Here is a 19,097-nt window from a genome sequence, read left to right on the forward strand (position 1 = left end):
TATTATATTTTGTCATGTTTGGTTGCTTGTTCTTTACTAATGGAAACATTAGGGGAGTGGATTCTAAGGGGAGAGGGGTGGGGAGTAACTGGGAGGAGAAGAGGCAGGGAAACTATAATCAGAATACAGTGTATGAGAAAAGAATATTTTCAATAAAAGGAAAAATGGGGGGGGAACAGAAGGAAAGTATTTGGAGACAGTTTTCTTGGCTCCCAGGAAAAGGCATTTAAGGAGTTTTTGAACATCCCTCTGGATCCAAACCTAACGCATACCATAGTTTTTTCTCCTCAAGGACTCCACAAAATGTTTTCTCTGTCAAGTTACAAAGGCAATTCTGACAAGAAATGATTCTTACACCTTATGGAAGATAGTGGACTGAAATGACCCAGTATACCAGAACATTTTTTTTTTTTTTTGAGATTCAGAGCTTTAGTCTCCCTAGAAGCCTAATTAAATAGGCTTCTTTGAGAAACCACATTGAAGACCTGAGTTTATACAACACACCCAAAATTTCTAATGGGCATTCCCTTTTGTGCTGCCAATTAACTGAGCACTTATCCAAAAGACCTGGGGATTGTCTGCTTCACAGACTCCACCCAGTGTCAACTAACCCCAGCACATGTAGTTCTGACTGCAATATGGAACTCCTTTAGTTACACCTGTCAAATGCCTTTAAAGTCCGTTTCTGATATCTCTTTCTATGGTATCAGACTTTGCCACATACAGCTCTCTCAAAGAACTTTTGCACAGCTTGGTTGCTCCTATGCCTTATGTTCCAAGGTCAAGGGTCAAACCAACAGACAAAGGATTCCACGGTAGTTTGTTGCTCTGACAACAGTCTGCCCTTTATATAAGAATGGTAAAGGGAGGAAGTCATCTTTTCTGCTCTACAGGTTACTTCAGCTTTTGCCTCTGTTGATGTCTGTGGCAACACCTCTGCAGTCAGTGAACATTCAGATTTCATCCTTCTTCCTGTGACTGATCAAAGAAAAGACATGTGAAACATTGGTGATAGTCTCCGATAGAAATTTTTTATCCACAGTGATGCATCTCCCAAACAGAAGTATCCAGAGTGTCAACATAGTCTTCTCCTCTGGGGCCATACTCATGTTGGTGGTAGGATTAATCATGGAAAACTGGGTGGAACTGATTCCCAAAATAAGAAAGGATAAGACTACCCACAGTCCATGGCTGGGTTGCTGTCCTGCTTTTTGGCCTGAAGGTCAGAACTATACTATGGAAAGTAGTGGGTGGAGAGGAAATTTTCATGGTTCCTTTGACTTTTATCATCTGATCAATTTACCCATTATTCCTGGGAGCAACTTTCTCAGGCCCACAGTAAATCCATTTGCAAACATAATGTAGTGGAGGAAAACTAAAATTTCACCATTTAGATTTTGGGAGAAAATATTAGGATCTCACTGGTTTAAGCACTGGACTTTTGATAAAACTGGTAAGTAGCAGTAGGGTTACCAGCACAACTGGACATGAGGGGTATGACAAAAATGACTAGCCAAAAGGCAAATGGATTTTAGCATCCCTAAGAGAGAATGGGTGGAATAAGGTATTTAACCTGTGAGTTATGAAAGAGCTTATAAAAGCACTAAGTTTCTGCTGGGACTCTCAGCTGTCTCAAGCACACTGCCTCTTTATTCTTTACTCCTTTTCCCTCTTTCGCATTCTGACTTTTTTAGATCCTCATGAAAGTTTGACCTCGACAGTTGTGGAAATGAGTCTAGAAGAAATACCTTGTCATTCTCTCAATACAGCTTCTGTTTCCCAACAGATAACCTGGGGACGATCAGTAGCATGATGAGGATGAGTCTCAACATATCCATCTATCTTAATTTGATCTTAGGTCTGCAATTCACCTCTATGATTTCTCAAAATAAGTGTGTGCACCTCCTAATTGGTTTCCTGAGTTTCTTCACAGGTAACAACTTCCTGGCTCCACTGGTATAGATGGAAGTTGCAATGGGCTTGTAGGTTCCACCTGTAACCCTTAAATAGCTAGTCTTTCCAATTCTCTGATTCAAGGGTATATATTGCTTCTGAGTTAGATCTGTCACTAACTTATGATCACTCTATGAAATGGCTGTCCTGGAAGTGACAGTTTGGGAAGTAAGGTGAATGGGGGTGAAGATGTGACTAATGAGTTTAAATTTCTTAAGAAAAAAATTTCTTTATTTTGGACAATAGGTTGCCTTTTGTTCTACGCAATCACTGTGTATCATCACAAGCTAAATAAAGGTCAACAAACATACTTTGTTACTTACAAGGTCAAAAGGATCGCTTTCACTGTCTACTTAGCCATCGCACTCTTCCTTACCTGTGGTGAGTATCTCCAGGGCACTAAAAGAGAGATAGAAATCAGTGAATCCATACGGAGTAAAGTACGAAATAATGAAAATGGAGAATCGAGGAGAAGAGGCCAAACCCATGCTTTAAAGGGTGAAAAAAAATCAGCTGGACAATCTAAATACAGTTCTTAGAAGCAGAAAGCTGAAATTGGACATGGTAGGCTATCCCTGCCTCTAAGAGCACTCCTCGTCTTCTCCTTTTCAATATTTTTAGTACTTTACAACTTCAAGGGAGAGATAAACCATGAAGGTCACCACCAAGGACAGTGGCTGAGAACAAGGTTCAATTATGTTAGAGGGCCAGGGAGCCAAGGAAAAGAGCGTGGTGCCAAAGCAGTTACAAGACAGGCAGTGTCAAAGCTGATACGAGAGGGACCCACCAAGACAAGGGGTCCCCTTCTCCTTCTCCTGGGGAGTCTTTAAAATTTCATAAGAATTGCACCTCCTCAAAGAACCCATATCAAAGCACATCTTCATTCAGAATGAACCCTCCACAGGTTACTGTGGATAATTCCACTCCCTCTGACTAAATCATTCTTCTCCAGGATGACTGCAGATAGAAGCTGGGAAGCATTCACAAGGCTCAGTGCTCAGAGTCTTCTAAGAATTTGGAAGGAAGTGGTCCCACACCTCTGCACAGTACACTAATCCTGCTCCCTTGTGTCTCTGTCCCTAGGTACCTTCTGTTTCATGCAGTGCACAGACAAATGTGCCTGCCTGAAATTCTGTATACCATCCAGCGAAGTCAGTAGAAGAAGGCTGTCTGGGAGTTCAATCCAAGTGATTTCACTTCCAGAGCGCACCACAATGCCTCGGAGCATTGTCCATGTGCACTCCATGACCTCAAAGGATGATACCCTGAACAGACCACATGTACAATCACGTCGTGTAACCTGGGCTCTATGACGTAGCAGTGTGTGTGTGTGTGTGTGTGTGTGTGTGTGTGTGTGTGTGTGTGTGTGTCTCCAATAATTTCATCTGTGTATGGCATTATGAATATGTATGAATGCATTGAGGTCAATGAAAATATTCCAAAAATGTCACTTTTTAAATCTTGGTCTGATTTCCTCTATATTTGTTATCAATGCAAAAACTCTAAATAAATCGTATTTGCTGCACTGTTAACTCTATAACAGTATAGAATATTTTTTGTTTTATTGTGTAATATTTTGAACATATTGATGGGAAGACAAAGCAATATGATAAACACCTGTAGATACATCACTCCATTTTATGAAATTTTAGCATTACATCCTTTCTTATTATTTCCACTATTTCTACTGGGAGATTTTTTTTATTCAAACTGGCATTCCTCTAGACATTTTCCTAATCTCATCTTTATTTACTATGATAAAAACACTTTTCAGGACGGCTTGCTGGTGATTTTACATCATGAACTCATTTCTACCTCAATGCCTCTGGATAAATGATGTCCAACTAACCTTTCAGGTGTTTGGAGAAATTGTGTAGGTATAGGACACAGTGGCAAACACAAGCTAGGACAGAACCAGGAGGAAAAACAAGAGGAAGTTTATCACCTCTGTGAATCAGTAGCTATTCAGTTTTCCTATAGCAGTGTGGCAACATCACATAATACGTCAATGATGGCAGTGATTCCTGTTAAGTGTAAGCATGCAAACATGAACTGAACTTCCCTAAAGACGGTTCTCCTGTGTTAAAGGCAGGCTTCCACCAGGTAGCTAGAGCATCACATTATGTTGGTGGAGGTACAGACTGTTTTAAGATAAGCACTAAACTGTTTGGGGCTATTGTACACCCCCATTAATCACTAGTTACACCAATGTTTGTATCAAGCTTAACATTTTTGAGACTATAAGGCAAATCTCACACAACGTATTAGTAAGTTACTTATAAAACATGATATACAATGAATAACTCAAATGTCTTGTCATACATATATGTATGTATATTTATAATACGTATTTATATATGTATTTTTAAACAAATTTCTTGAGAAGCCTTGTGGAAAAAGCATTGGTGTGTTTCTCCTTGTTCTCTACAGTCTGCAGCACCAACCAATTGACTAAACATCCTTTTTCCCCCGTTTTCCAACTCATTCGTACAGAGTCTCTCAAATAGATCTCAAACTGTATACTCTCATACTCTCCTAGCCATTTGAAAAGCAGGCTATCAACAGGAGTGTAAAACAGCGGCTCTCTACAGACATGTTTGAAACAAGTTGCGTTAACCTCTGAGCACTGCTGACTGCTGTTTGTCATCTTCTACTGGGTAGCTATCTAACTTGATGCATTGTTCTTTGACTGTATTGTTTTGTTTTCAATGACTGTTCTTTGATGTATTGTTTTATAGCTGTTTTCTACTACTTAAGAGGACCAATGTATGACACTTGAACTGGGGATATTTTCATCTTCAAGTTTACCCTATTCCTCTTTGAGGTCATTTCCCAGGCTTGCTATCTAAGAAGTGATTTTTCCAGCAGCAGTTTTCATTATTCTTATTACTTAATATACTGATTGTTTTAGGTACCAACTATGCCTTTTGAGCAAATGGTAGACATCACACCAAGCTTTGGGTGCTAGAGCTACATCACTGGAAAACCAAATATAGCAAAACAGTAGTTTTGCTATTTTCAGCCTGGTGAGAATAGGTGAAATTGGTACAGTTTTACTTTCAGAGCCATAAAAAAACCACACAGACAAGAAGGAAGGGGTAGGATATTAAAGATGATTTGAAGTTAGCAAGAGCATGGCTGAAAAACATGGGAGAGAAAACAGGCAACTAAATGTGAATACAAATTACTTGACCTGCCTGTCAAGTCTTAGTATTAGTATGAAGAAGGAAGAATGAATGTGAATTCTGATGCATTTGTCCCATCTGTACTGTAGAGTATGCTGTTTGTGCACCAGAAAATAGTATGGACATTTATTGTTTGGGCACAGAAACTTTGGAAAGGAAAACAATATTCAAATATTTGTAATGAAAGAATTTTTATTAGTGTCTAAACCTTATTTCAATAGTTAGGATCCTTTAGGTTTTCATAAGAAGTTCTAGGGTACTATAGTGCAGTAAATTGACTGAATAACTTTACTGTGCAGTTCAAAAACCTAAGAGACACCATATCAAACCTCTCTACTCAGCCAGATCCTTCACATCCTTCCCCAAGGTCTAGCTCAGTAAGTCTATCTTACTTTCTTTCCCACACACCATCCCCAAGCTCCCTGATCCAGCCCAGGCCCCACATCCTGTGTCCCAGTTTAATGTGGCCACCAGTGCCTGGGCCCTCTCATTGTACATCCAACCTCTTCTCCCAGCCAGATCTATTCCCACACTCCAAGTTTGGACCAGGATGCACACCTTTCACACAAGCTCAGTTTTATCTATGCATCTGACTTCATTCCAGAATCTAAGCCCAACCCAACTAAATATCCTTTCTTCTGCCACAACCTGTTCTGTCCATATCAGACACAGAACTAATGAAGTCCAGATGTCCAGAGCTCATCGCAAAATGCAAACAATATTAAAGATCAAGGCAGTATCTCCCTCCAAAACATACAAGTCCTGTAGAAATGCTTGCCAGTAAGAATTACATAGATGAACCACAGCACACAAAATTTTAAAAGAACAGTCATAAACTTCATCAAAGAATTCAGGAGTTTAAAAAAGACACAAAGAAACAACTCAATGAAATTAAAGAGAATCAGCTTAAGGAAAATAACCACCTAAATAATGCCCAAGAAAATACAAACACAAGGATGATGGAATGATAAAGACAATCCAGAATTGAAAATGGAATTAAATAAGAGATAGAAACACTGATGAGTGTTATGATATATCACACAGGGGACCCTAGCTCGCCAGGCCAGGGTATCCCACACATGCAGGGAAACATGGCAGGCAGATGCAGCAGTAGGCGACAGCACGTGGAACACTGCATCCACATGGAGAGTTTATTATAATAGAGAGGTGAAGAGAAAGATAGGAAAGAGGGAGACAGGAAGAAAGAGAAGGGAGGGAAAGCAGAGGTGTGCACACCTCGTGGGATGGAAAGAGAGAGAAAGAGAGGAAGGGGAGGGGGGCTTTCTTTAAAATGAGGTTTTTAAGTCAGGATGCAGGGGGGCCCCAAGGGGCAGGTTTCCAAGGGGCAGATCAGAATACTAACATTCCTCCATTTTGATTATTATAAAAAGGTGAGTTATGAGTAGCAAGCGTGGGAAGAAAGGCACTGAATTCCTGATACTGCTTCAAGCTGACATGGTGCAAAGTGTAGAGGGGGAAACCGGGAGTCATGCATGATGCCGGGATCTCAGGCGTCTGTTCCTTGAGGGAGCTGAGGAGGCAGGCTGCAGCAGTGGTGTTCCAGGAGCTTGAGGAACGGCACACCAAATCAGGAGTATAGAAGCCACAGCATCTGCTGTTTCTCTGGAGGTCAGGTAGGAAGAGTGAATCTGCAAAATATGCTAGAAAAATAGGCGGGGTCAGAAATGGGCTCTGGAGGTTGTTAGTTTTCATCAAACCAGATTTTTTGATACAGTAGCAGAACTTTTCCCAAGAACCTGCAGGTATCTGTAAGACAGCTGGAACAGATTTACATCATAGCAAAAGGGTTAAAAATCCATAGAAATTTAGGGACTCTTAAGAACCGTTTGTAGTCAATGTTGTATTAGTTTATCAAAACTGCATCGAAAATTTTGAACCTCTGGAGTTATATCTGAAACCTGTACCATGAAGTTTGTGAATGAGGCATGCCTGTCTGTATTTTTAACAGGAAACTTATTAATGAGCTATGAAGGTGCTTGTAGTCTTGGGATTGGGGCTGTTAAACTGATACATCCTAGTCATCAAACACCATCAGATCTGAGAAGGATAAACATAAAAAGAAGTGAGACAGCTTTCCTAACTTCATATAAACAAGCCAGGATATACTGAGAGAGAGCAGCCAATAGTAAAAAGTTATATTGGGATCTGTTCTGTGAGTTTATCTGATCTGGTAACAAGATAAATTGTGTCTAGACCTAGCCATAGAGAAAGAAAATAATTATGTTTGGCTGGACTAATCTACATCAGCCTTTAAGTCCATGTCACAGGTTGAAGTCAGTAGTCAGTACCTGGATGTGTCAGTCAGCCAAATGGAAGTCCATTGAAACAGATACAGCCTAGAGACAGAGTTAAAATTTATGGACTTGTTTGGAATTTTTTTTAATTTATTTTAATTTATTTTGCAATACAATTCAGTTCTACATATCAGTCACGGATTCCCTTGTTCTCCCCCCTCCCGTCCCCCTCACCTTCCCCCCAACGCCCCCCCCCCCCCATTCCCATCTCCTCCAGGGCAAAGCCTTCCCCACAGACTGAGGTCAACCTGGTAGACTCAGTCCAGGTAGGTCTAGTCCCCTCCTCCCAGGCCGAGCCAAACAATCCTGCATAGGCCCCAGGTTTCAAACAGCCAACTCATGCAATGAGCACAAGATCTGGTCCCACTGCCTGGATGCCTCCCAAACAGATCAAGCCAATCAACTGTCTCACCCATTCGGAGGGCCTGATCCAGTGTGGACCCCTCAGCCATTGGTTCATAGTTCATGTGTTTCCATTCATTTGGCTATTTGTCCCTGTGCTTTATCCAACCTTGGTCTCAACAATTCTCGCTCATCTAAACCCTCCTCATTCTCGTTGATTGGACTCCCAGAGATCCACCCAGGGCCTAGTCATGGATCTCTGCATCCAGATCCCTCAGTAGTTGGATGAGGTTTCTAGCACAACAATTAGGGTGTTTGGCCATCCCATCACCAGAGTAGGTCAGTTCGGGCTGTCTCTCGACCATTGCCGGCAGTCTGTTGTGTGGGTATCTTTGTGGATTTCTGTGGGCCTCTCTAGCACTTTGCTTCTTCCTGTTCTCATGTGGTCTTCATTTACCATGGTCTCCTATTCCTTGTTCTCCCTCTCTGTTGTTGATCCAGCTGGGATCTCCCGCTCCCCCAAGCTCTCTTTCCCTTGACCCTCGCCTTTCATTACCCCCACTCATGTCCAGGCTGTTCATGTAGATCTCATTCCATTTCTCTGTCATTGGGCGATCCCTGTGTCTTTCTTGGGGTCCTGTTTTCCGGGTAGCCTCCCTGGTGGTGTGAGTAGCAGACAATTCATCCTTGTTTCATGTCTAGTATCCTGCTATGAGTATACCACTCTTGGGCATATACCCAAGAAATGCTCAACCACACCATAAGAGCACTTGTTCAGCTATGTTCATATCAGCATTGTTTGTAATAGCCAGAACATGGAAACAACCCAGATGCCCTTCAACTGAAGAATGGATAAACAAAATGTGGTACATATACACAATGGAATACTACTCAGCAGAAAAAAACAATGGCATCATGAGGTTTGCAGACAAATGGATGGATCTAGAAAAAATCATCCTGAGTGAGGTAACCCAGACTCAGAAAGACAAACATGGTTTGTTTGGAATTTTTAGGCCTGTAGTTTTGGTAATTGGAGACCAGGAGAGAGAAAAATGCCATCCTCAGGAATAGACTCACACCTGTAGGTTTCCCAGGGGCAGGTCAGAATACTAACATTGGTTTCCAAGGGGTGAGTCAGAATACTAACAATGAGAACTCAAGTTGGATGAAAATGAAATTGAAAAGCCCAATAATTCAACTAGAAAATGCAAAGGAAAGCCTGACAAATAGAATGAATCAAGCAGAAGAGAGAACGCCAGGAACTCAACGACAAAGCTCCATTTAGACCAAATAAGGAAGGAATGTGAAATTTCAAAAACAGGAAAACGACATATAGGGAGTGAAAAAGACAGAACCTTTGGATTGCAGGCACCGATGAGGGAGAAAATCCCAGGTCAATGGCATTGGCCGGATCTCCAACAAGACCAAAAGAAAACTTCCCCCAAACTAAGGAAAGCCATGTGAATAAAGATACAAGAATCACACAAGACACCAAATAGACAAGACAAAGAATATCCCCACAGCACACCATACTTAAAATCCTAAGTATAGAGAACATGCTCTGAAAATTGCAAAAGTAAAAACACAAGTCACATAAATTCCTTATCAGTCAGATAAGATGAATAAGTTCAAGAAATGTGTTGCATCATAATGTGGAATTAATAATATATTTATTACACTCTTATTAAAAAAAGTGTTAAGATGGTGAAAGTATTCTGACTCTCCCTGTGCCAAAAACAAGGTGTCTATGTGAATTAATGTATACATTAATTAGCTAGATTTAGTAATTTTCCAACATGTATATACATATATATATACATACATATTTCAAAATAATATGTTGTACATATATGGTAAATGCATACAATTTATGTCAAATTTTAAACAATGTTTTTAAAAGAAATGTTTGGAATTGGGTTGTTTTGTTTTGGTGCTTCTGATTTTAAAAAAGGATAAAGCAGTTGGAATTTGGAAGGACTGGCAAGAAGGCTTAGCAAGTAGAGGCATTAGCCACCAAGCCTGATAAACTGAGTTCAATCCCCAGTACTCACATGGTGTGAGATGAGAACTAACTCCTTCAAGTCTCCTCAACCTCCGCAAGTGTGTTGTGGCATACAGCACACACAAGAGGGGTGGTGGGGAGGAGAGAAAGAAAAAGATGAGAATAAACAGATAAATAAAGGGTGAAAAAGTAATCTTTGTACTGTCTTTTTTACTGCTAGACTATAAGAGAAACATAACCAAGACATCAATGGTCCTTCTTATTATAGGCTAGAGGCTCTTGGTTTGGGGCACAAATGTCCTATTTCTTTGAGAGGTTTCCCCTTTGCTTCTTCATGCTGTCAGAACAGTAAGATTTCAAGGAGTCGTGGAACAAATGTGACCCTAAAGTGCCTCCAGTCATGCGAGTACCTCTTCTAATAGGAAGAGTCTTGGTGTCACTCAAATCATCCACCTCATCAAAGGAATACATTGAGGTTGTGCTTCAAGCTCAATAATAAGCAATATTGTTTCTCTGTCTGTGTCCTGCACAGACTCAGGAGACTGACTGCAGCTGCTGTAGACAGCTGGTCACAAAACTAAGAGCTCAGCTTCATGGGTCCCAGCCATCTCTCTATTGGTTTCTGCCTTAGGGACCAAGTTTGAAATTTTGAGAGAAATGTATTGTACATAAGTAAGTAAGTATACTTTTATCATGTATAAGTTATTCCCTTGATAAATTTGTTGAGGAGGGCTTTAGTGAGAAGTTGGCATCTGCAAACTTTAAGAATTCAGTAGCAAAAAATAATAGAATCAAGCTCATGCAACAAAAGACTGAAATTTCATCTGGCAAAGAACAGCTTTTCATAAATTGGGGGCAAAGGAATCCCCTGAGGTGTGGCCACAGTGTATGAATGGCACAGTTCTCTAAATCTTATACATGTATTCTTGTATCCATAAATATTAATATGGCATCAGCGGTATAAATTTGTAATTAGCGTTTGAGTCCTGTGGCATGTTAAAGGAGCGTGTTATTAAACTCATCATTCTTTATGCATGGAAATGAACTACAAGAACACAAAGCCAGAAAGAGACTCTGGCAGTGGGAGCAGACAGCTGTTTCCTGCACACTGGCCACATAATAAGTAATAGAAATAAGAGCAGCTGATGGCAACAGCTGAGGATAACGCCAAATGACTATGGATTAAAGAAGTAAAATCTAGACTCTTTCAGGAAAACCTGGGAATCAAGAAATCTGTTATCGGGGAGACCTCGTCCTTGCATAAGAAGCAAATGCCTTGGGTACCAGTTGTGCTCCACTTCCTGTTAGTGAACTCAAGGGTCACAACTTGTGCCCTAAATCAAGTCCTCCAGTCCTCATTAAGCCAATTTAAAAAGCCAAATTAAAAGTGGAAAGCAGAAAACAGAAATATATTCCACGTGGCTACCTTGGGAAGAGAGATAAGGAGATCCAGTGAACAATCCCAACTCTCCCTCATCCCACCCACCCCTCCCTACCCCCTGTCCTCCATTGACTCATTGTGTGGGCTTCAGTCCCATCCTCTGAGGTGGTCTGACAAGTTGTTAGAACTGTGCAAAATCTTTTTCAGGGAGACAAGTTCCTGCTGTGGGATGTTCTGTATGGCAAATGTGTTGCTCTGATTGGTCAATAAATAAATCACTGATTGGTCATTGGCTAGGCAGGAAGTATAGGCGGGACAAGGAGGAGAATAAAGCTGGGAAGTAGAAGGCTGAGTCAGAGAGACACTGCCAGCCACCATGATGACAAACAGCATGTGAAGATGCCGGTAAGCCACAAGCCATGTGGCAAGGTATAGATTAATAGAAATGGATTAATTTAAGCTGTAAGAACAGTTAGCAAGAAGCCTGCCACGGCCATACAGTTTGTAACCAATATAGGTCTCTGTGTTTACTTGGTCGGGTCTGAGCGGCTGTGGGACTGGTGGGTGACAAAGATTTGTCCTGACTGTGGGCCAGGCAGGAAAACTCTAGCTACAAGTTCCCCTCTAGTTGGTGCCCTTTCCTTCTCCCATCCTGAGATTCCTGGGGAAATTTCCATTTGGGGTCTACTGTTTCAACAGTCTGAGTCAGATTGAGAGATGTGTCTTTTTATAATAGCCTCTGTTCTGGCAGGCCTGTTCCACTACACCACAACAGAGTCCAGCAAGTCAATATATTTCTATCTTTTCAGTGGCCTCGATTATAAAATAAAGCGACTGTGTTGTTGTGTGACAGAGACTAGGAAGATTTGAGCCAGTATGTGCAGCAATCCCAGGGGAATTTCATTTGTAAAGTAGATGCACTGCTCTAATACTTAAGGAAAAGCATTTACCACAGCCCAGAGAATCCTAACAGCCTGATAACAAAGCATCCTTCAAATCATCCAAGTTCATGACAAAGCTCTAGGTGCCCTTTTTGCTTTTCTTTTCTTTTCTTTCTTTCCATCTTTCTCTCCACATCCATTCACAAAGAGATAATTATGAAAAGCTGAGTCAAAATGGAGGCCCATGTGCAAAACCCTAACAAATGTGTGTGTGTGTGTGTGTGTGTGTGTGTGTGTGTGTGTGTGTAGAGCTAGAAACCATGAGGGAAGCATGACTTTCTGCACCCATGCATGTAGGAACCATTACACACCCTTCCTGAGGACTTTTTCAAGCAGATGTTCATAATAAGAGCTTTTCCTAAGAACTTTCCAAGCCAGAGCTCGCTCATGAATTATGGAGTAGCTATCCAGATGTACAAGAATACTTATCTAACATGCTTTTAACGTTCTATTCATGAACAAGGGATGAGAACTCTTGCTATAGGACCTTATCACCAGCCTTCTTTTATTTCAAAACAAATTATTTGGACTCCTCTCTCTTGCATTTAAATGTTTCCCCTTGTCTCGACCTCCTTAGATATGGTTCAAGGCATACATAACCTACATTGTAATGTTTCTTATTGTTTTGGTGAATCTCCTCTCTCTCTCTCTCTCTCTCTCTCTCTCTCTCCCCATTGTTATTTAGATTGACAAAATTAAGTACACCATACATCTCAGGCCAAGATAAAATATGAGTATTGTTCTATATGGGACAAAATCCTCATCTATTTCAATCTTTTTTAAATCTCTCTACTCCAGAATACCTTCCCCTGCCTCCTCTGAAAGGCAGTATTCATTTATATGAGGTCTTATATCATGTATATTGCTGTTTAGTGTTGACTAAAAACAGCCCATCAGTCTTCTCAGCTCAAGTAAACTTTGAAAAAACATAGCAATGATCCAGAGCAATGGCAGGTCATGGTTGAGGCAACACTCTTTTAGACAGGCTAGAAAGATAGACAGACAAAGAGGATATGTGAGGAAAAGCAACCCTTAACTCAAGAATCTAGTTAAAGTCTCTCAACAGATGAGAGTAAAACATCTTGGCACAACTAACAAAGATCACTAAGAAGATTTTCTACATAAAAATATTTCTTTTCATGTGGAGATATTTCAAATAAGAATGTTAAAATAGCAATGGGGACTGGTGAGATAGTAGGTAAAGTGATTCTCATGTAAAAGTACGATTGATTAGAGTTCAAATAACAATTTAGAAAGTATAGTTGTTGTAGGGTTAAAGTGGACAAAGAAGCAATGGGTTGACATCACATTGAAGGGTCCTCACATGGTTATGGGAAAGAATTATGGAAGAGTAGGGCAGCATAGAAAGTCAGAAAAAAATTAAGGGAATGTGGGAAGGGAGAGAAGTCCTTCACCCTAAGGCTGAGAATCAAGAAAGTTCAGTTGAACCAGTAAGTCCAGGTTTCCTTACAGATATAATGCTTGTGTGTCTAAAGATATTTCAATGAGGATGTCAAAACAACAAATGGACCATGCTTACTTAGACAGCCAGAATGGCTGTAACCAAGTTCAGCTGTGTTGCATCCCTAAATCTAAACAACATACCACATAAAACTACAGTTTCACTCACAAAAGGAAATTAAGAAAAATAAAGAAACCAGTTCATAAATCTCTAGTTAATTTTTAAAAATTAAAGTTTGGTTAATCTTTTAAGTGTATTTAAATTATATACTTTGAGCAAAGTAACTTACAAAGTCATAGGCATACACACACACATACATACATGCATATATATATGTACTCATCAGCTATAATAAATATACATTCCTTCGCTGTAATTTACCATTTTACTATCTTTTTCATTCGATTCCAAATGTTTCCTAATAGGGTACATTATAATTTTTTTTATCCAAGAGTTTATTCAAGATGATTTTAAATTTCTAAGAAAGAAAGTATATCTACTTACATGCTGTTTCTTTTAACTATTTCCCTGTAACTTAATTTTATTGTAATCCAAGAACCCACAGTATCCTGGCTGCATACTACTTCTTCTTTGCTTGTGTTCTGTGTGAATACTCTGTGGTCATTTGATGAACACGTGGTCTGATTTGAAGATGAAGAGCTTTATTCATGTCTGTTGGAAGGCCTTGCTAGTCAGAGGTTGCGGTCTATCATGGCCTGGCAACTTTTTCCAAAGCTGGATGACATTGAGGACTCCCTCCCCCACCGTGAGACTTTCTCCTCTCTACCTGCCCTTATCTGGAGAATGTCCCTGGGCCTGGAGGACTGACCTTATCTGAAAGCTGTCTCTAAGCCTGGATACGTGATTTATCTTTAGCGTGACCCTTGGCACAGTTTCCCGCTAGAAGCCTTCCCCCTGCTGTACATATGGTAACTAAGACTTGTACAAGGAGCTTTGCTATAGGACCCTGCTGCCACATAAGCCTTATGATAGGAACATGCCACTTAATGCAAATTAGGGTTTGTCCCCAGGCTTCCCAATCCTATACATTCCTTATACTCTGGAATAAGGTTGAGCTGATTCATGGAAATAATCTCCCAGAGGGCTGTCTCATACTCACAGCCATGAGCTGATTCGTGGAAGTAGTCTCCCAGAGGGCTATCTCATACCCACAGCCGTCCAAACCTGGTTTCCCTTCGTGGACCAATGCAGCCGACAATCCGGAGGAAGAAGCAGAGCCACACAATCATGTTCACTAGATCAGTGCTTCTTAAACATCTTCCACTCACAACCCTTTTTATCCTGGAAATTTTTATGTGACTGGTATACAAGCATATAAAATGGCTACAAAACTCAAACATCTATGATAATGCATCATAAAGAAACTCAGGTTAAAATAATCCTTTGGTGTACATATAATTTTACAACTCGGTAATGATGAGAACAAGTGTGCATTTTGAGGTGGATGTGCTTGTATTTAGACATAAAGAATTCAGTCTCACCTGAATATTGGGCACAGCAGGATACAGAGCACCTCCAATGTTTTTCATAGTTGATCGAAGTTTTAATTTTATAATCACCAAGGCTGAGAATGCTGCTTTACATAAACAGACACCCCAAAACAGAAGAGATATGTTTAATGACAATGTTAGAAATTGACAGAAATTCTGTTCTAATCCCAGGCTAAAATTTAAATAACTATTAGTTATGCAACTCAAACAGCAAGTTTTAAAATCAGACATCCTAACAGTACAATTCAAAGATATACTAATCTGATGTATGCTGAGGAATGTCAGTAAAAGCCTTTGTTTTCTGTTTGTAAATCACTATGCTTCTATAAAGAGGGAACTTTGTGTACCAAGAAAAGCATTCATCGCAGAGTCTCAGTCTGAGCGAGGTGTTTCAAGTAGCATCTTTTGGCACGGCCTCTCATGACGGCACATACAATGCAAAGCACACATGTTTCATGTTCAGAACCAACACAAAGTAAAGGTAAAGTTGTGACATTGGGATGGGGAGATGGCTGAAGGGGCAAAGCCCTTACCATGCATGCACACGGTCCGGAGTTCAAATTCCCAGAACCCACATAAAAGGGGTCATGGTAGCACATAACTGTAATCCCAGTCTCCTACAACAAGATTGGCAGCAAAGACAGCAGAATTACTGAAAATTCAAAAAGTCTAACCTGGCACATGCAGAGGTGAACAAATAGCACATCCTGTCTCCAGATGGAATGCAAGGACCAACACCAGTGGTTGTCCTCTGACCTCTGCATATATGCTGTGGCATGTGCATGTCCGTTCTCACATATAAACACACATATGCACACACAGCACACATACACAAATAAAAAACTTGTGATGCAACATAGGCAAAAGCTGCCCAAAACACCAATGACACTTTAGATGTCTTGATTCTGTATTACAGAAACCTTTACTGTTGCCAAACCTCCTGTGACCCTTATATTGGGTAGGGCCCACAATTTAAGTGAGGTGCACTAGACTAAGTACATTGCTGTTATTTTATACTCATTTGGAACCTATAGATTATTGAGAGATACCTGTTAAAGGCTCTCACAAGCATGATTAGCTTGCCATTATCTCTGCACTTTTTAACTTTTGTTTGTATAGTTCGAAGCTTTTTTTTATTTTTTGGGGGGTGCTTTTTTTTATTTTATAATTTAATTTAATTTTATATATCAGCCACGGATTCCCTTGTTCTCCCCCCTCCCACCCACCCACCCCTGCCTTCTCCCCAGCCCACCCCCCATTCCCATCTCCTCCAGGGCAAAGACTCCCCTGAGGATTGAGTTCAACCTGGTAGATTCAGTCCAGGCAGGTCCAGTCCCCTCCTCCCAGGCTGAGCCAAGTGTCCCTGCATAAGCCCCAGGTTCCAAACAGTCAGCTCATGCACTGAGGACAGGGCCCGGTTCCACTGCCTGGATGCCTCCCAAACAGATCAAGCTAATCAACTGTCTCACTTATCCAGAGGGCCTGATCCAGTTGGTGACCCCTCAGCCATTGGTTCATAGTTCATGTGTTTCCATTCGTTTGGCTATTTGTCCCTGTGCTTTTTCCAATCTTGGTCTCAACAATTCTCGCTCACACAAACCCTCCTCTTTTTCGCCAATTGGACTCCTGGAGCTCCACCAGTTCGAAGCTTTTGATTCAGTGCATGACAGTTGATCTTAATGAGCATTCTTCTGGTGAATTCAACATACCTTTTCATCCACAGTAATACATTTTGCTATAAATTTTGTCTTAACTGATACTGTCACCAGAGTATACAGTCTGTTTTGCATGTCCTTGGCCTCCTAGATAAAGGAAATTTTAAAATGAACTCAGAAAGGGATTCAATGAGTTTACTAGGCTCAGAGTGTGAGAGGGTACCCTGAATATCAGGACACACAATATTACAGTCTCTGCAGATACCTGGAGGAGGGAGGTAGAAAAAAGGAGTCAAAGAGCAAGTTATGCTTTCTGAACCAAAAGTCAGAGAGCTGGAAGCTCAGCAGGGGAAGTCTGGATGTTGCTGCCTGGCAGGGTGAGAGTCTTAGAAATCATACATGCTAACTCATTAAAAAGACAGCTGTCCCTCCATTTGTCTGCAGATGTGCCAGATTTCTCTGAACCATTTGGTTTGGGTAGATCTTCTTCAGGATGTAACTTCATCTCTAACACAGTCAGGACTTTTGCTCAAAAGAGTCCCCGTCCCATCTTGTCTGGACAGAACATGGAAGTGCTCAGTGATTACATTTAAAAGGGTGTTACCAACCACCACACATGCCGTTTGTGCCAGAAGATGCCCACGTGTTGATATCCATGTGTCCCAAGTGATGCCCAAGAAGCTGATGGCAGCCAAGAACCTTCCATCATTTGCTGCCTTAGTAAGAATGAGGCTGTACCTGCTTTCCTTGTGTTCACATCTGCCTGGTTCATCTCAGCTAATGTTTTCACTTTTCTTCCTTATAATATTGGTATGCTTCTTAGAAATGGCATATAGTATGGATGTCTGCTTTCCAAATACTCACTGATTTTCAATCTCTCCACTGAAGAATTTTATCCATTTCCATTTCTTCAACCTATTGGAAGATGCAGATTTCTTTTCTTCTTTCATTTACACCTTTTAGCTTCCTGTTGTTACCCTGCTTGCTTTTACTTTTTCTTTTCCTTCTTTGCTGAGTTCTGAATTTTTATTTGGGTGTTATTTTTCATTTTTTTTCTGTTTGGTTTGCAACTTGCTGTCTCCAATCTCTGTTTCTTCATAGGGACTCCTAACGTTTTGTAAAGCACAGTTTAAAATGTCTCCAATCTATGCCGGGCGGTGGTGGCGCACGCCTTTAATCCCAGCACTCGGGAGGCAGAGGCAGGCGGATCTCTGTGAGTTCGAGGCCAGCCTGGACTACCAAGTGAGTTCCAGGAAAGGCGCAAAGCTACACAGAGAAACCCTGTCTCGAAAAACCAAAAAAAAAAAAAAAAAAAATGTCTCCAATCTCCTTCCCCTCACCTCCACAATGACACAGAATCCCTGGGATACTTCATCTCCAGCGTCCCCTGGCTCACAGACCATTATTGTCCCCATAGTTTTGTCATTTTTAAGCCCTTGGTTTAATCTTGTTGTTATTTTTTAGAATCTCTGTTAATGGGACCCAGTGGGTAGAAACACTTTCAGTTTCTGTTCCTTTGAAAATATTTCCATTTTTTTTTCCAAAGAATTTTCTAGCTGTGAACTAATAGGATGGACAGCAGTATTTTCTCTAATAGTCTGGCCTCCGTTGTGCTGTGGGAGGGTCGGTGTGTTGCTTCTGCCCCTTTGTGTATAATGTGTCCTCTGGCTTTTGTTATGCTCCTGTGTCACTGATGCTATACTGTCTACATGTGATATGTTGGTGTCTTCTTGTTTATTCCCCTCGGGATTCAGCAGAACTCCTGAATCTGTGAATCGGTGCCATTTCAAACTCCAGTTTCATTTTTTCCCCTTTCCTTTGTCTCTGCATTGTGACTAATTCCCTCCCGTCTTCCATAACTAATCTATTCAGGCTGCATAAAACCTCTCATTTGAATAAACCAGTACATTAAATTTGCAAATTTTAACATACTTACATTTTTCAAAGTCTCATAAATGTCTTTTTCAAACTTAGACTATTTTTCATGCATGTTCTTTACTCATTTTAATGCTTTTTTTAAATTTTGTACTTATTTCTTCTATTTTTGAGATTATAAAATGATTATATCATTGTCTCCTTCCCTTTCCTCCCTCTAATGCCTCCAATATACCCTCCTTGCTCTCTTTCCAATTCAAGGCCTCTTCCTTTATTAATTGTTGTTACATGCATATATGTGTACTTAGGAACATGTATATAACATATTCTATGATAACTATATATAATATAAATTATAGCTATATATAATATAATATACACATATTCCTAAATATAACCTGCTCAGTCTGTATAATCCTATTTGTATGTACGTTTTCAGGGCTGACCATTTGGTATTGCATAACCAACTGGTGTG

General features: G+C 40.5%; 1 protein-coding gene across 1 annotated transcript; it reads left to right on the forward strand.

The window, feature by feature from the left end:
- The first annotated feature begins 1,044 nt into the window (after window positions 1–1,044).
- Window positions 1,045–3,266, forward strand: Tmem225 (transmembrane protein 225). The gene is made up of 4 exons (XM_052728629.1): window positions 1,045–1,222; window positions 1,787–1,933; window positions 2,200–2,334; window positions 3,037–3,266. Exons 1-4 carry the CDS (start codon window positions 1,045–1,047, stop codon window positions 3,264–3,266), a joined length of 690 nt encoding a protein of 229 aa, XP_052584589.1.
- The last annotated feature ends 15,831 nt before the right edge of the window (window positions 3,267–19,097 follow it).

This window comes from Peromyscus californicus, unplaced genomic scaffold (genome assembly GCF_007827085.1).
Source record: "Peromyscus californicus insignis strain IS unplaced genomic scaffold, ASM782708v3 Scaffold_11__1_contigs__length_118956290, whole genome shotgun sequence".
Classification (NCBI taxonomy): domain Eukaryota; kingdom Metazoa; phylum Chordata; class Mammalia; order Rodentia; family Cricetidae; genus Peromyscus; species Peromyscus californicus.

Coding starts and splice junctions, on each gene's coding strand:
- Tmem225 (XM_052728629.1), top strand. CDS start 1,045: ATGCATCTCCCAAACAGAAGTATCCAGAGTGTCAACATAGTCTTCTCC. Junction 1,223..1,786: donor TCCTGCTTTTTGGCCTGAAG/GTCAGAACTATA, acceptor GTTTCCCAACAG/ATAACCTGGGGACGATCAGT. Junction 2,335..3,036: donor CGCACTCTTCCTTACCTGTG/GTGAGTATCTCC, acceptor CTCTGTCCCTAG/GTACCTTCTGTTTCATGCAG.